The 15,258-nt window shown below is 38.4% G+C and overlaps 1 protein-coding gene across 5 annotated transcripts in view; it reads right to left on the bottom strand.

Annotated features, from left to right (window-relative positions):
* Positions 1-15,258, bottom strand: part of UBR1 (ubiquitin protein ligase E3 component n-recognin 1) — a 134,995-nt gene that overhangs the window by 10,524 nt on the left and 109,213 nt on the right. For 4 of the 5 annotated variants that reach the window (XM_036444507.2, XM_036444529.2, XM_036444499.2 and 1 more), the window contains 4 exons: positions 13,642-13,775; positions 12,119-12,227; positions 9,856-9,912; positions 6,592-6,669 (listed from right to left, as the gene is read on the bottom strand). In XM_036444507.2, coding sequence (XP_036300400.1) covers positions 6,592-6,669; positions 9,856-9,912; positions 12,119-12,227; positions 13,642-13,775 — 378 coding nt within the window. The remainder of the gene's footprint in view (positions 1-6,591; positions 6,670-9,855; positions 9,913-12,118; positions 12,228-13,641; positions 13,776-15,258) is intronic. The other variant, XM_036444518.2, reaches the window with a different exon arrangement.

Raw genomic sequence — 15,258 nt, 5'->3', positions numbered from 1 at the left:
ATGATGGTGAAGGTATTTAAAGAGACAGGACATTCTTTTTTTATTCTCTTTTCTGTTGTTATTGGATACAAAAATTTAAGAAAATTTTTGTCAATTCACTGGCTTACCACAGAAATAATGATACAAAGCCTTCAGGAAACACACAATAAGGAATAAAGTCTTTGCAAATAGTGCAGAAAAGTCACCACTAGTAAACAGACAAAGGCAGCCTTTATCAAGTGACAATGGCAATTACTGGGGCAGTGGGGTGGGGGAGAGAATCTGATTTCCAGAGTTACTAAATCATAATATTCAAAATGTTCATTTTTCAACAAAACTTAGGAAGAAACAAAAACCGATGGCCCATTCACAGAAAAAAACACCTGGTAGAAATCATTCCTGAGGAAGCCCAGACATGAGACTTAATAAACAAAGACTTTGAATTAGCTCCCTTAAATGTGTTAAAAGAGCTGAAGGAAACCAATGACAAAGAACAAAGAAATTAGGAAAATATATGAAAAAGTAGAAAATATCAGTAAAAAGAAATTATAAAAAGAAAACAAATAGAAAAATACTTATCACATGATCTCTCTCATTTGTGGAATATAATGAACAACATAAATTGATTGGGGGGGGGGGGAGTAGATCCAGAGACAGAGAAACATCAATTAGAATGTCAAACCTCAGGGAAGAAACTATGAGGTAACCAAAAACCCAAGAATGCCTGAGAACGCTTTCTAGCCATGCTAGCAATCATCAGATGTACGGTAATATTATCTGGGGCAAATAGGGAAGTATTTTGGACTGATGCTCCTGACCTTCATGGGAAGACCCCTTACCTGGGCTGATTACCCACGCCTGATGTAGTCACCAATAATATCAAACACCTTGGTCATCCAGGAGAGCCACGGGAGGGGCAAGAAAGTGTAATTACACAGGGGTCTCCACCCAGCTTCCCTTTTGTATGAGACAAAATCAAAACACTGCTCTTTTGTGTGTAAAATTAAAGAGAGGTTTCTGGCTTGTGTAGACACCAAAGAAAGGGTGTCACTACTATTACTACTTGCCCCTGGGAGAGGTGCAGAAAATATAACTAAGACCTTGTCTATTCAAAAAGAAATGGACAGCCAGTTTGAAATGGAATTGCCATGGCCAAGAGCAAAGAATATCCTTACATGATATTATTCTACAACGTCATTAAAATTTTTCCCAGATTTGTGTTACCCCCATTACCTAAAATAGATAATAGCATTGTAACTCAAGTTCAAGCCTGGATAAGGGAAAGAGGGAGTATATCCCCTTAGCCTTTTTTAGTACCATACCCCTCTACCTCAGTCAGATTAAACACTACTCTAGAGCAGTGTTTCTTAAACTTTATCTTCTTCTTTTTTTTCACTTAATCACTTCCAAATAAAATTTTAAAAAGCACTGGATGTTGGAACTGGTGAGAAGCAAAATAAACAGATTATATTCTACTCATTACTAATACCATTGGTGAATTACCTGTTAGTTACTTTTGTAAGAGAACAATATGAGCTTAAACATATGATTCTCTATGATAAAACAATATCCTCTAAATTTAATAATTTTTGTTTTACACTTAACTTAAGGGTACCTCGCACCCTTGGGGATTTATAAAAAGTCATCTTTTTGGTGCTTGGAGACAAAGGTAACACATCTCTTGATATTTTAGAATTACATCAGCATAATATACAATTATCCCACACAAACTTACAAACTAATTCTTTGAATGTCTGGCAGCAATTTAAAAAGGACATGAAAGGATTTAATACCTTTCATTTTGTAGAGGGCCTCCTGGGAAGGCACCTGAGCATTCTATATTGGTTCCTCTTGCCTTTTGGCCAAGAGGAACCCTCTTCTCACAATCCAATTGCCCACACCTGTTGCCTGAGCTTTCTGCTCATGTTGAAGTTGATGCCTCGTGATGACTGGTACCATGGATCTGTCTCTCGCCCAGTGGGGTGAGCTGGGCCCTCCCTGGAGAAGAAACCTGGGTTCCCCAAGATATGCGATCAGTACTGGGGCCCCAACAGCAGGCGAGGGGATTCCAAGGAGGTGCTGGTCGTGGAGGCCACGGGGGGATGGGAGGGGCCCATATGCTACCAAGGAGACAGAACTGAACCTCACATCACCCTGCTTGGCCCCGGAGGATGGCTGGTTAGCCAGAGACGGGTAGGATTCCTCAGAGAAGAAACAACCTAAGACAGGCACAGTTGAAGAGAGGCCATGAGGAAAGAACTTGGGGGTCAACAGAGGTGGGGCATAGACCCCTGTAACTTGGCAGGGGCCTGAACCCTCACCCCTTCTGGTGAGGGAAGTCTCCTGCCCCCATGGCTGCTTAACTTCCCATGCCTAGCTCAAATCAGGACCCGGGTAACAGAGACTTGGCCAACAGCAGCTGCCCTTTCACTGCAATAAGACTTGTTTGAGTTGTCTTGTACCCATGGTGTGGGGAAGTGTTTTTTTTTTTAAATATATTTTATTGATTTTTTACAGAGAGGAAGGGAGAGAGATAGAGAGCCAGAAACGTCAATGAGAGAGAAACAACGACCAGCCGCCTCCTGCACACCCCTCACCAGGGATGTGCCCACAACCAACGTACATGCCCCTGACTGGAATCGAACCTGGGACCTTTCAGTCTGCAGACCGACGCTCTACCACTGAGCCAAACTGGCTTCGGCGGGAAGTGGGTTTCTGATATCTAAATCCAGGCTACCACTAGGAATGCTCAGGGCATACTCAAGAAGGCAAATAATCCTTTCCATTAATATTTACAGGGTAAAATAAGATTGTTGTTAGAGAAATAAATTTGACAGTAAAATAGTAGTCAAGTTTTCAGAATAATTTAAATTTGCTAATTGAAATAAGCGAATATTCTAGAAAAATTAATTGTACTGGACAAAAAGCAGTTCCTAAAGTGTTAACTAAAATTTTTATTGGTATTTCATCTCATGATAAAATTGTATAACATGTAATGAACCTAAAGCAGTCATATTATAGTGCAAAAATTAAAATTTAAAAGCTATCAAGACTACATTATAAAATTTTCAAAAGCCTCCTAATATTTAAATATAAAAGGGGGGATAGTAGAAGAATATCATGTAAGGAAAAATATACTATAAGTAAATTACATCTAGAAAATTTGTACTTTAGAAAATTAATTGTAATGCTAACAGCAAGGCACCCATGAAAAACACACATGATGTCAAAACAAGCGAGAGGAAAATCATTTGGGCAAAAAATGAAAAAGGATCCCAAGTCAAATTTATAGAAAATATTCCTTTACTAACTTTTGGTCGAAAATATGTATGTATATTTTCAGAAAAAAATTCCAGGACCATGTGGATTCCGGCAACAGAGAGAAATTGACAGGATACTCTAGCTATGAAGACAGAAGAGAAGCAGTCCAGAGATGGAAGATGCTGACGGTGCCTTGCCATACTAGCAGTCAGCATCTGTGCGTCACTGCATGTTTCCCAGGACCAAACCAGAGAGGGTTGGACCTGCATTACCACCATTTGCCCACCTTCCAGAACTAAAATATCATTGCTGACATGTACACATAAGGAACTGTTTGACATTGAAATTGGGTCTCAAAAGAACTGGTGGCCAGAAAGAAACTCACTACAGACTGATTGATTTGCCTTTCAGCATAACCATTATTGCTTGTCTCATTTTTGGTTCTTATAAGTGTATTTCTAGTAGGACATGATCTCACTCATCTAGGGGAAATGATGAACAACATAGACTGATGAACAAGAACAGACCCAGAGATAAGGAGGCATGGATCAGACTGTCGGACCTCAGAGGGAGGATAGGGGAGGCTAGGGATAAAGGGGAGAAATCAACCAAAGGACCTGTATGCATACATATGAGACTAACCAATGGTCAAGGACAATAGGGGGGTGAGGGCATGTGTAGGGAGGGGTGTGGGATGGAATGGGGAGATGAGGACAAATATGTGATACCTTAATCAATAAAGAAATTTAAATAAACAAACAAAAAAAGAAAAGTACAACAGCTGAACCCTGGCCAGGTAGGTCAGGTGGTTACAACACCATTTGATACACAAAGGTTGTTGGTTCTATCACCATCAGAGCATGTACAAGAAGCAACCAACAAATGCATAAGTGGAACAAATCAATGTTTCTCTCTCTCTCAAATAAAAGATGAAGTACAACAGCTGAAAGAAAACATTTATTAGAGGGTTTAACAGCATATTTAAGCAGGCAGAAGAATCAATAAATTTTTCTTTTTTAAAAATCTTCACATAAGGATATTTTCCCATTGGTTTTTAGAGAGAGGGAAAGACAGAAATATTGATTGGTTGCCTCCTGCACAAGTCCCGACCAGGGCCCTGTCAGGGAAAAACTTGCAACCAAGGTATGTACCCTTCTCCAGAATCAAACCCAGGACCCTTCTGTCCACAGGCTGATGCTCTATCCACTGAGTCAAACTGGCTAGGGCAGAATCAGTAAATTTTAAGGCAGGACAATTGAAATTACTGAATCAGAGGAGCAGAAAGAAATAAAAATTAAATAAAGAGGGGGGAAAAAGGGAACAGAGCCCTAAGGGATTTATGAGACACCATCAAGCATACCTATATACATATACATTATGGGAGTCCTAGAGAGACAAAAGATAAAAATATTAAAACTAAGCTGGTATCAGCAGAAACTGGTTTGGCTCAGTGGATAGAGCGTCGGTCTGCGGACTGAAAGGTCCCGGGTTCGATTTTGGTCAAGGGCATGTACCTTGGTTGTGGGCCCATCCCCATTGGGGAGGGTGCAAGAGTCAGCTGATCGATGATTCTCTCTCATCGATGTTTCTGGCTCTCTATCCCTCTCTCTTCCTCTCTGTAAAAAATCAATAAAATATATTAAAAAAAGAAAAAACTAGCTGGTATCAATTCAAACTAAATTTAGGACATTAATTGTAATTCCTATGAATACCCAGCAAAGTTGAAGGGTGTAAGATCAACACATAAAAATTAGTTATGTTTCAATACACCAGCAATGAATAATACAAACAGGAAATTAAAAAGTAATTTCATTTATAATATCATCCAAAATAATAAAATACCTAGAAATAAATTTAACCAAAAAGGGAAAGACTTGCACAGTGAAAACTACAAACGTGGCAAAAAAACAAAAACAAAAACAAAAAACTACAAATGTGGCAAAAAGAAATTAATGGAGACCTAAATACAGGAAGGCATCCATGTTCATGATATGGAAGTCTACAGAAATGGAAAAGCCAATCTTCAAGTTCATATGTTAGTGCAAAGGATCCCAAATAATTAAACTGAAAAGGAAAAAGCTGGAAGGCTCAAATATTATAATTTCAAAACTTACTACAAAGCTACAGTAATTAAAATGTGTGGTACTAGCATATGAATAAGAACTGTGAACAGAACTGAGAGTCCAGAAATAAACACAAACATTTATGATTAATTGATTTTCAATGTGGCTGCCAAAACTATCCAATGGTGGAAAATAGTATCTTGAAAAACAGTGGTGGTACCAACTGGACCCGGTTGAAAAGAAGAATGAAGCCCTAACCATTTTGGCACAGTAGATAGAGCATTGGTCTGTGAACTGAAAGGTCCCGGGTTCAATTCCTGTCAGGGGCACATGCCCAGACTGTGGACTCGATCCCCCAGTGGGGGACATGCTGGAGGCAGCTGATCAATGATTCTTTCACCACTAATGTTTCTATCTCTTTCTCCCTTTCCCTTTCCCTCTGAAATCAATATAAATATATTAAAAGAAAAGAAAAGAATGAAGTTGGACTTCCTACCTTATTTCAAAAAATAACTCAAAATCGATCTACATCCTGCCCTAGCTGGTTTCTCAGTGGTTAGAACAGCCTGTGGCCCAAAGAATCTCGGGTTTGATTCACAGTCAAGGGCACAGTACCTTGGTTGTAGGTTCCCCAGCCCTGGTAGGGAATGCAAGCAGGAGGCAACCAATCGATGCATCTCTCTCATGTTGATGTTTTTTTTCTCTCTCTCCCTTCCACTCTCTTTAGAAATCAATGGAAAAATACCCTTGGATGAGGATTAAATAAAAAATAAAAAAATAAAAAATCCCTAAATCTAACAGCTAAAACAATAAACCTATTAGAAAAAAACATAGGAATAAATCTTTAGGACCTCAGATTTGGCAACAGATTCTTTAGCACTGAAGCAAAAAGTCCAGGAAAAAAGGGAAAAACAAATAGAAAAAAATGGAGTTTTATGAATCAAAGGACCTTATGAAAACACAACCTATAGAATGGGATAAGTTATTTGCAAATTAAAAATATGATTAGGATTTAATGCCCAGAATATATAAAGAACTGTTAACAACTCAACAACAAAACAGTCCAATTATAAAATTGGCAAAGGACTTAAACATATACAAGTGTCTAAAAAACACATAAAAATGATACTACAGAATCACTGATTTGCTGCTTCCTGCATGCCCCCCAATGGAGACCAAGCCTGCAACCCGGGCATGTACCCTTGACCGGAACTGAACCTGGGACTCTTTAGTCTGCAGGCCAACACTCAATTCCAAAATGGCTAGAGAAAAATATATTTCTTCTTACCTGAAATGAGAAGCTTGATTTAGAAGGCAGCTATAATCATCAGGAAGTTCTATCAAATTATTTCTTTTTCTGGGGTACCTAAAATACAATTTAAAAGGTAATTTTATTAGGAAATAAGCCCAGCTCAAAAATTGACCAATAAGAAATAAGTCTTAAAAATAACAAAAGAATCCATACTTGCAATCCATAGTAATTTCCACTGCTACTAGATTAAAGCCAAATTTCTCAGCCTAGAATTCCAAATCCTCTGTCAGCTAACTTGCTTTCCAAACTCAGCTTCCTAAGACTAAATTGTTTCTGCTAGATTTCTATACTATCTAGGAAGGAAACATAAAATAGTGGTTAAGAATACAACTTTTGAAATCAGACAAACCTGGTTACAAATCCTAAATTCTCTGACACCTGATAGTCACTGAACCTAAGCCTATATTTCCTGGTCTGCAACTGAGGATGAATATATTTTCTTAATCATAGGACATATCATTGATTTAAAGCACTTTTTTGGGGGGGGGGGCCATAAAAGACTCATGCAGATTTAAGAATGTTTTTCGGATATCAAGGAACCTCACTGAGCTGTTGAGGACTCAATAAGACACTGAAATGAAAATATAATATACTTAGTACTTGAAGGATGTTTGCAAGTTATTATACATTATCATCATACTAGATACAACAATGCCTTGCTTGCATGCCTTGGGGAAGGTCATCTGAATAAGATGGAATTTTCTTTTTAAACCTCAAGCAATTTAAATTCTCTTAATTCCTTCTATGTTCAGCTAAAAATTATTTCCTCTAAGACTAATCTTGTGTCATTAAGATTCTTTTACTCTTTAAATTTCTATAGCATTAACAGTATATTCCATATACAGGGGTGGGCAAAAGTAGGTTAAATTACCAGCCATCATTACATAAAAAATAAATCATAATTAAGGATAAAATATAATAAGACAAATAATATAAATAAACAATACAATAATCTATAATAATAAAAGCATAATATACTAATTAGACTTGACGTCCTTTCAGACAAAGCTGGAGCTGTGAGGGCCAAGGTGGCCACCGTGGCAGGTGGAGGCCGAGCCCCTTGCATGAACTTCATGCATTGGGCCTCTAGTCTATAATAATAAAAGTATAATATGCTAATTATACTGGATGACCTTCCCAACGAAGCAGGGGCTGCAAGGAAAGCCCAGGTCCCAGATGCCAGAGGGAAGCAGGTGGCGGCAGCCAGGGGAAGGAAGGCCTCTTCTTGCACAAATTTCATGCATTGGGCCTCTAGTTAATAAACAAACAATAATACAAGAATAAACTGTTTTATATACTCACAACTATAAACATACTTTTGCCCACCCCTGTATTATACTTTATCTTATTTATATCTTGAATTTATGTATATATAATTCAATTATAAACTACACATTACAAAGCTGTATGTGTTATGTCTTTTCACTCTCCTGGAGTATTTAGTATCATGCTGGGGAAATAGCAAATATCTAAAAGGTACACAATGAATTAGAACAAAGAAAAAATGGTATGAGATTTATTAGTCCTAAAATATGTATGTACTCATCTTTTAAACTTTTCTCTACTTTAAGATCATTCTTTTCTTGGTAATGTGAATACTACTGCATTTGAGCACAGGAGCTGGATATGTAATCTCTAAATCACTAAAACTGGGTCAAAGTAGGTTAAATTACCAGCCATCATTACATAAAAAATAAATGGATAGTATGTGCACATTTACAAGGAAGGTGAAAGAGTTCAAAGGGCAAGAAAAGATGAAAAAAAGAAGGTAGCAAATGTACATTGTTTCAGAGTGTTTGCTTTAGTCATAGAAGAATGGTACTGGTGTTAGTATACTTAAAACTGGGGGGCGGGGGCTCAACTCCTCTGCTTGCTTATTGATGCAATTCAATTTAAATAAAAATTAGACAATTACATAATACACAGAAGATAAGCATGCAGTTCTGGCCCTTGTTGAGTTTACTGCTAGTGATGTAGTGTACTGGCAGGTACACATGCACACATACATCAACACACATGAGACGATATATTAGGATGGGCTTTTTGGAGAAGGGGATATTTGAATTAGTGCTCAAAGAAGATGTGAATTTTGATTGAACCATAACTTGAGGGAGATAGGAGGGCTAGAAAAGTTTTGTTGGGCTGAAGCATTGTCCAGTTCTCCATCAGGAAGGACACTGGTGTTGAGGAGAATATAACTCCACATCTTCCAGTGCTTTGACAAAACCTCAGCTGCATGGCCAGAAGGACTCATACTTGCAATCCATAACAGAAGGCCACACATCTGAGATTTCATATTGTTGGAATCAGCTTTCTATAATTTTGGTGTGGCTGAACCAAGAAAGAAGGCATATGCAGATTTCTACAGAAATTATGATTCCAATGATCCCTGTACGAGATGAGGAAAACTGGGATCTTTCAGAGTACAAAATGACCTTGGAATATAAAAAATTTCTCCCAAGTTTGTCACTAATCTGCTTTCCTGAACTAAGAAATACGAATATCTGAGTTAAGGAATAATTTCTCTTGATAACTAAACAATTAAGAAATACTAAAAAAAAAAAAAAAGTTTTATTGGGTTACCTAAAACCATATAGGCAAGAAGGGAAAGGAATCAGTTCTATTTATGTCTTTATATATTACTGAATTCTCAAAGGAAAAAAGTAGTTTATAGGAATATTGTCACTAACCACCTGATGGCTCCAAGGTATACCATCCCATCCTTTCTCTTCTTTTGTTGTTAATCCTCACTCAGGATATTTTTTCCACTGATTTTTTGAGAGTGAAAGGGAAGGGAGGTTGGGGGGTGGGGGGGTTCAGGCAGACATTCACACAAATGAAAGAGACACATTGATTGGTTGCCTCCCTCATGTGCCTGACCTGGGGGTTATTGAACTTGCAACCCAGGTGTGTCCCCTTGATTGGGAATCAAACCCAAGACCCTTTGGTGTGCGGACCAATGTGATAATCTGAGCAACACCAGCCAGGGAACCTATGCCTTTTAATGGACTTGCACTAGCTTAAGGAAGAGGAGCTGGTGGGCATCAAACTATTTGGGAAAAGGCCAGTAAGTCCAAGTAAAAACAAATGTAGAAAAAATCTGATTTCTGGCAATGACCTACAGAACTGTAGGAAACAAGGTACTAACTGAGAATTAAGATAGATTAGAAATCAACAAATCAACTAGTTTTGGAAACATAACTTGTAGATGGGGAAAAAAGGACTAAAAACAAAACCAACCTGACTATGGTGCTTTTTTGCTTTAAGCAGTTCAGTAAGGCAGGATCTGCACACCACCTATATGGGGAGCAAAGAGAAAAAGCAAAAAGGTCATCACAACTTTAGTACAATAGTCACCATTGAACCATTCTCTCTAAATCTTTCTGTTCCTTCTTTCCAAATTCCTTCTTTTATATTTTGTCCCCTTTCTTCCCTACTTTTTAAAATATCTCCCTATTTATTTTTTCCCTTTTTAGAAAAAATATATTTTATTGATTTTCCACAGAGAGGAAGAGAGAGGGATAGAGAATTAGAAACACCAATGAGAGAGAATTATCCATTAGCTGCCTCTTGCACACCCCTACTGGGGATGTGCCCGCAACCAAGGTACATGCCCTTGACTGGAACCTTTCAGTCCGCAGGCTGATGCTCTATCCACTGAGCCAAACCAGTTTGGCATATTTTTCCCCCTCTTTTAATTAATTTCTTTTTAAAAAGGGTTTATCAATCAAAGTCCTACTAAGAAAACAAAAACCATTCTGAGTACTTCAATAAGAGGGACTTTAATCCCAGGAATTGGTAATAAAGATAATAGAAGGGCCAACCAGGAGACAAAAAAAAAAAAAAAAAAAAAAAGCAAGGTAACCCAAAGATTAGCCAATAATAGGAAGCTCCCAGCCCTCCTAGGCTGGAAGAAAAGGAAATAATGGTACTGGTGCTAGTGCTACTGAACTATGAATGGTACTACTGAAGCAGCAGGGCTAGGGTCATCAGTGGATACTGGAACCACAGCAGCCTTGTCTGGTGGGAATTGGAGCAAGAGAGGAGCTACAGCCACTGCCAGAGATGCCCACGAGGCAGAGAGGAGCAACCTAAGTACCTAATCAGGCTTTTCTCATACTCCTGGCTTCCAATGTCCTGTCAGCATCTCCCACTGGCTAACCACAGGCAGAAGCCAACTGACAAGGGAGACTGGTAAAACCTGCAGGGGTCAGTCTCCTGCACTACAGAGCACAGGATGAGGAAGGGCTTTGAGGCAAGCAGGGTCAGGAATGGTACAAAGGGCAGGACTTTCTGTTTCAGAATTTTTATCATTTGACTATCCTACAATTAGCAATGCAAAATGCATCAATTCCAAGAATATAAAAGTAAAATTAGTATAATGTGCTTGTGATTATTATACTCAACATAAGTCATAATACTGATTTTTTTTTTTTTACCCATTTTGATTCATTTTTAACACACTGAATACCTCGTGAAAAATGAGGAAACACAGAAAAGAACCTAACAAGAGATGAAAGCACATAAAAAAGATGACAAAAGACAGGCAGACATTCACACAAATCCTGACGGGGCCATGGAAGGGCAAAAAACATTGATTAAAGAAAAAGGCCGAAAATTAAAGGTAACAAAGGAAGCCACGGGGGTAAGAGTAACACAGTGGAAAATGACTAAATATGGTGGCAGCGAAGATAAAAGTAGGAGATCGCAGGTTAGAAGGGTAAAGAGTGATCAGGAAGACCAGTAAGTAATGTGGCAGAAAAAAAGCTTTTCTGAAAGCAAGACACACTTCTTGCAGGGAAATGAAACTGATACATTTTTTAAAAATCTACCAAATGACTTTCTTTGCCCCTACTAGTAAGTCATCCTCTTCAGTTGTGTGCTACCATGTGAGATGTGCTACTGTTTTGGATATAGCTCCCAAATGGGGTTCTTTTGATACTTAATTGTGACTTTATGCCTGCTGGCAACATGGCTTTTACTAACACTCCCCACCCTACCCCAGTTTAAAACTGGGATGATAAGACAGTAGCTCTGGGGAAAATAAGTACAATGAATGGTAATCATGGTGGAATAAATAGAAATTTCAGCTGCCTATAGCTCTTAGTCTTATCCCCAATTCCTTTAGTGCATAAATCAGGAATTATATATATATATATATATATTTTTTTTAAATAAATATTTTATTGATATTTTACAGAGAGGAAGAGAGAGGGATAGAGAGTTAGAAACATCAATGAGAGAATCATTGATCAGCTGCCTCTTGCACACCCCCTACTGGGGATGTGCCCGCAACCAAGGTACATGCCCTTGACTGGAATCGAACCTGGGACCTTTCAGTCTGCAGGCCGACGCTCTATCCACTGAGCCAAACCGGTTTCAGCAGGAATCACCTATATTTTTGCCATCTTTAATCAATGCTTATCAATTTAAAAGCTAGCAAGTAATTTTAACTTTCCTAAACTGTATAATAACTCAACAATATATTTTGTCCCCATAGTACCTCTGGAGGAAGGGTTTTACAGTGTGCCAATATTCCTGGAAAAGTAGGAACAAATTTGTTGGTAAAGATAGATAGCTACAGAGTGCACTGTACTCTCCTTCTGTAGAATCTGCAAGAGAATAAAAATACATTTAATAAGCACATTATTCTTTCCTGATCAACTGTTAATAGAGGTTTTTCATTGTTTATGTTCATTTCCATACTTTCTCTATACAGATTGTATTTTGTACTCTATAAAACTCTATAAAAGCGATCCTTTTAAAACACAAATCTGAAGTCCTTTTCTTGATCAGGTGTCTCTAATGTTAAACCACTACATGATATGAAACACAAAGTCCTTATTGTGGCATAAAGACCCTACATGACCTGCCCCTGGATGCCTCTTAGACCTCATTTCTATCACCCTCCCTTTGCTCATTATGCTTCAGCCACACTCTTCTTTTTATTATTCTTTGACTGTCAAGAAAAGCATTTGCATTTATTGCTCCTTCTGCTTAGGAAAACTCTTCAATTCTCTGCCAGTTCAACCCAGTTCTATTTTTTCAATGTCTCTTTTCTCCGAGATCAGACGAGATTGGGTGCGTTCAGGGTGGTATGGTCGTAGACTCAATGTCTCTTTTCTCAATGTCTCTTCACAGGAAACCCTTCCATTATTATTTTTCTTTGCAGTACTTATCACCATTTGACAAGTTTATCTGTCTATTTATATTTGGTCTCCTCCCGATAAAAGAAAGAACTTTAACTACGATATTACAACACTGACTAAGTTAATATGTGATTTTTTAAAACTGCCAACAACAGATCTGTAATAGTAACTATTTGAAAAGTAGCATCCTATTTTACATAGAATCAGGACAAACTTAGATTCAGTAAACCCTACTAAATTGAGTTCAAAACAAAGAAACTGATAGCCAGAAAAGTGGACCTGGTCAGTTTAATCTCAAAGGATAAAAGGAAGAATCTACAAGCAATTTTGGTGACTCTTCCAAAATCATACAAGTGCTCTGATTTTTACCTTTACAAAGCCACAAGGAAGCCTTCTTGACTTTGATCTAGATTTAAGGCAAGTAAAGGAGAAAATGCCTTTGATAAATACCGGATACTGTTCCCAGGAGCATTTTAATTCTTTTATAAAATAAGACGTATGTTCAAAATTTAAACACCTGAGTGTACAATAAAGTTTTCCTTCTACCTATCCAAACAGTTCTCTTCCCTAAGAGCAACCAATTTTCTAATTTATTGAATATTCCATCCTATCAGTTATATTCTGCATGTAGGTATTTTATAAACACAAGCACATTAACTATGCATAGAAAGGACTCATGGGTAGATTTTGTAGATTATAAAACTAATCTGGTTTTCGGTCTGACCTTTAACCTAACACCAGGCAGGGATACTGATGAATGAGGTGGGGAATACTAGAATTAATAAGATTTTTGTATGCTCTCCCCTTTTATTCTTGAGCTTAAAGGAAAGATAAAATGGCCTCTCATTTACTACTATGATTTCATTTTCCAACTCACTGGTAAACAGGTCTTCAGGCGGAGTTACTCCAAGTAAATAGTGGAAGAACAACGCAGCACCTCGAAGGTAAGGGGCGATGCCGTTCTTCAGTGAGACCCACAAATACCAGCCGGGAATATCACAGCCAACGTAGCTAAAAGGCAATGATTTCAGAACAGAACACAGTACTCATGAGCCTAAGATCCTAGACTTTAAACAGACCCTCCCTTTCAAAAATACGGCTAAGCATTTAAATAGTTTTTATCCATTTAATTTTTAAACACTTAAAACAAGATATTTAACTAGCTATGGTTTCAGTCTATAAATCTAGAGATTTCCTAGAGAAAACCACAGATGATGTCAGAGGAATGGTAGCGTAAGACATTCCCTTTGGTCTCTCCCCCTGAAATTTCAACAATTTGAACAGCTATCTCAACAACTGATTCCATGCTCAATGCACAAGAGATATACACCCTGAAACACCTAAAGATGGGCAAGTAGAGCAAAAGGGGAAGGTAAAAGGGAGAGGGACTGATACGAGCAAGACGTGCTCACAGCGGGGCTGTTGAAGAGGGGAGGAACACATTGGTGGCTGACATTCCTTTCAGCCAGAAGGAGACTCAGTGGGCAGGAGTGAGCAATACAAGCTGTGGCTGAGCTAAGAGACCTAAGCAAAGACACATTCAGTACATGGTAGGATGACCATCATTGTCAAGTGGTTGCCATTTCAGATGGAGAAACAAAGCCATGGAGTTTGGCCCCTTCCCTTAGTCTCCCCTTAGCCTCCAAAGCAGCGGTCGCCAACCTTTCGGACCTCAAGGACCACCAGTTGAGGACTGCTGTCCCAGAGCATGCCTCCCTTTGCCCTTGATATTGGGGTGCATAGCACATTGTCTGAGAGCCTGAGAACTAGCACTACCCATTTTTCTCTGAGTGAAGGGTGCACTCTGTGACCGTCCCAGGGAGGGGACACAGGGGGAACCCTGTGGAGGCCCAATGCACTGCAGCTACGGGGCAGCCAGAGACAGTGGGTGATGGGTCAACACTGTATAATAGTTTCACAGAGCTAACAAAAAAAACTTGTGATTCAACGCCACCAACTGGAAAAGAATAGAAAGACCTCTTCATATTAATCTTAAAGTGCCATTCATACATTGATGTCTAGACAGTAAGGCAGATAGACATGGAAATCTGTGACATAAATGACAGAAAATTCAAGACTGCAGTTCTGAAAATAGTGAGATGTGAGAAAATACAGATAATTTAGAAAACAACTTAATGAACAAAACCAGTACTTCATCAAAGAGATTGAAACTTTTAAAAAGAACCAAACAGAAATACTGGAGGTGAAGAATTAAATAAAATAGATTAAAAATAAATTAGTGCCCTAGCTGGTTTGGCTCAGTGGATAGAGTGTCGGCCTGTGGACTGAAGAGTCCCAGGTTCCATTCCAGTCAAGGGAACATGCCCAGATTGTGTGCTCGATCCCCAGTGGGGAGTGTGCTGGAGACAGTCAATTGGTGATTCTCTCTCATCATTGATGTTTCTCTCTCTTTTTTTTTTTTCCTCCTTCTCCCTTCCTCTCTAAAATCAATAAAATATATATTAAAAAAAAATAAACTAGTGAGCACAGAAAA

Source organism: Pipistrellus kuhlii, unplaced genomic scaffold (genome assembly GCF_014108245.1).
Source record: "Pipistrellus kuhlii isolate mPipKuh1 unplaced genomic scaffold, mPipKuh1.p scaffold_m20_p_1, whole genome shotgun sequence".
Taxonomy (NCBI): Eukaryota; Metazoa; Chordata; class Mammalia; order Chiroptera; family Vespertilionidae; genus Pipistrellus; species Pipistrellus kuhlii.
This window is presented reverse-complemented; position numbering and strand designations above follow the sequence as displayed.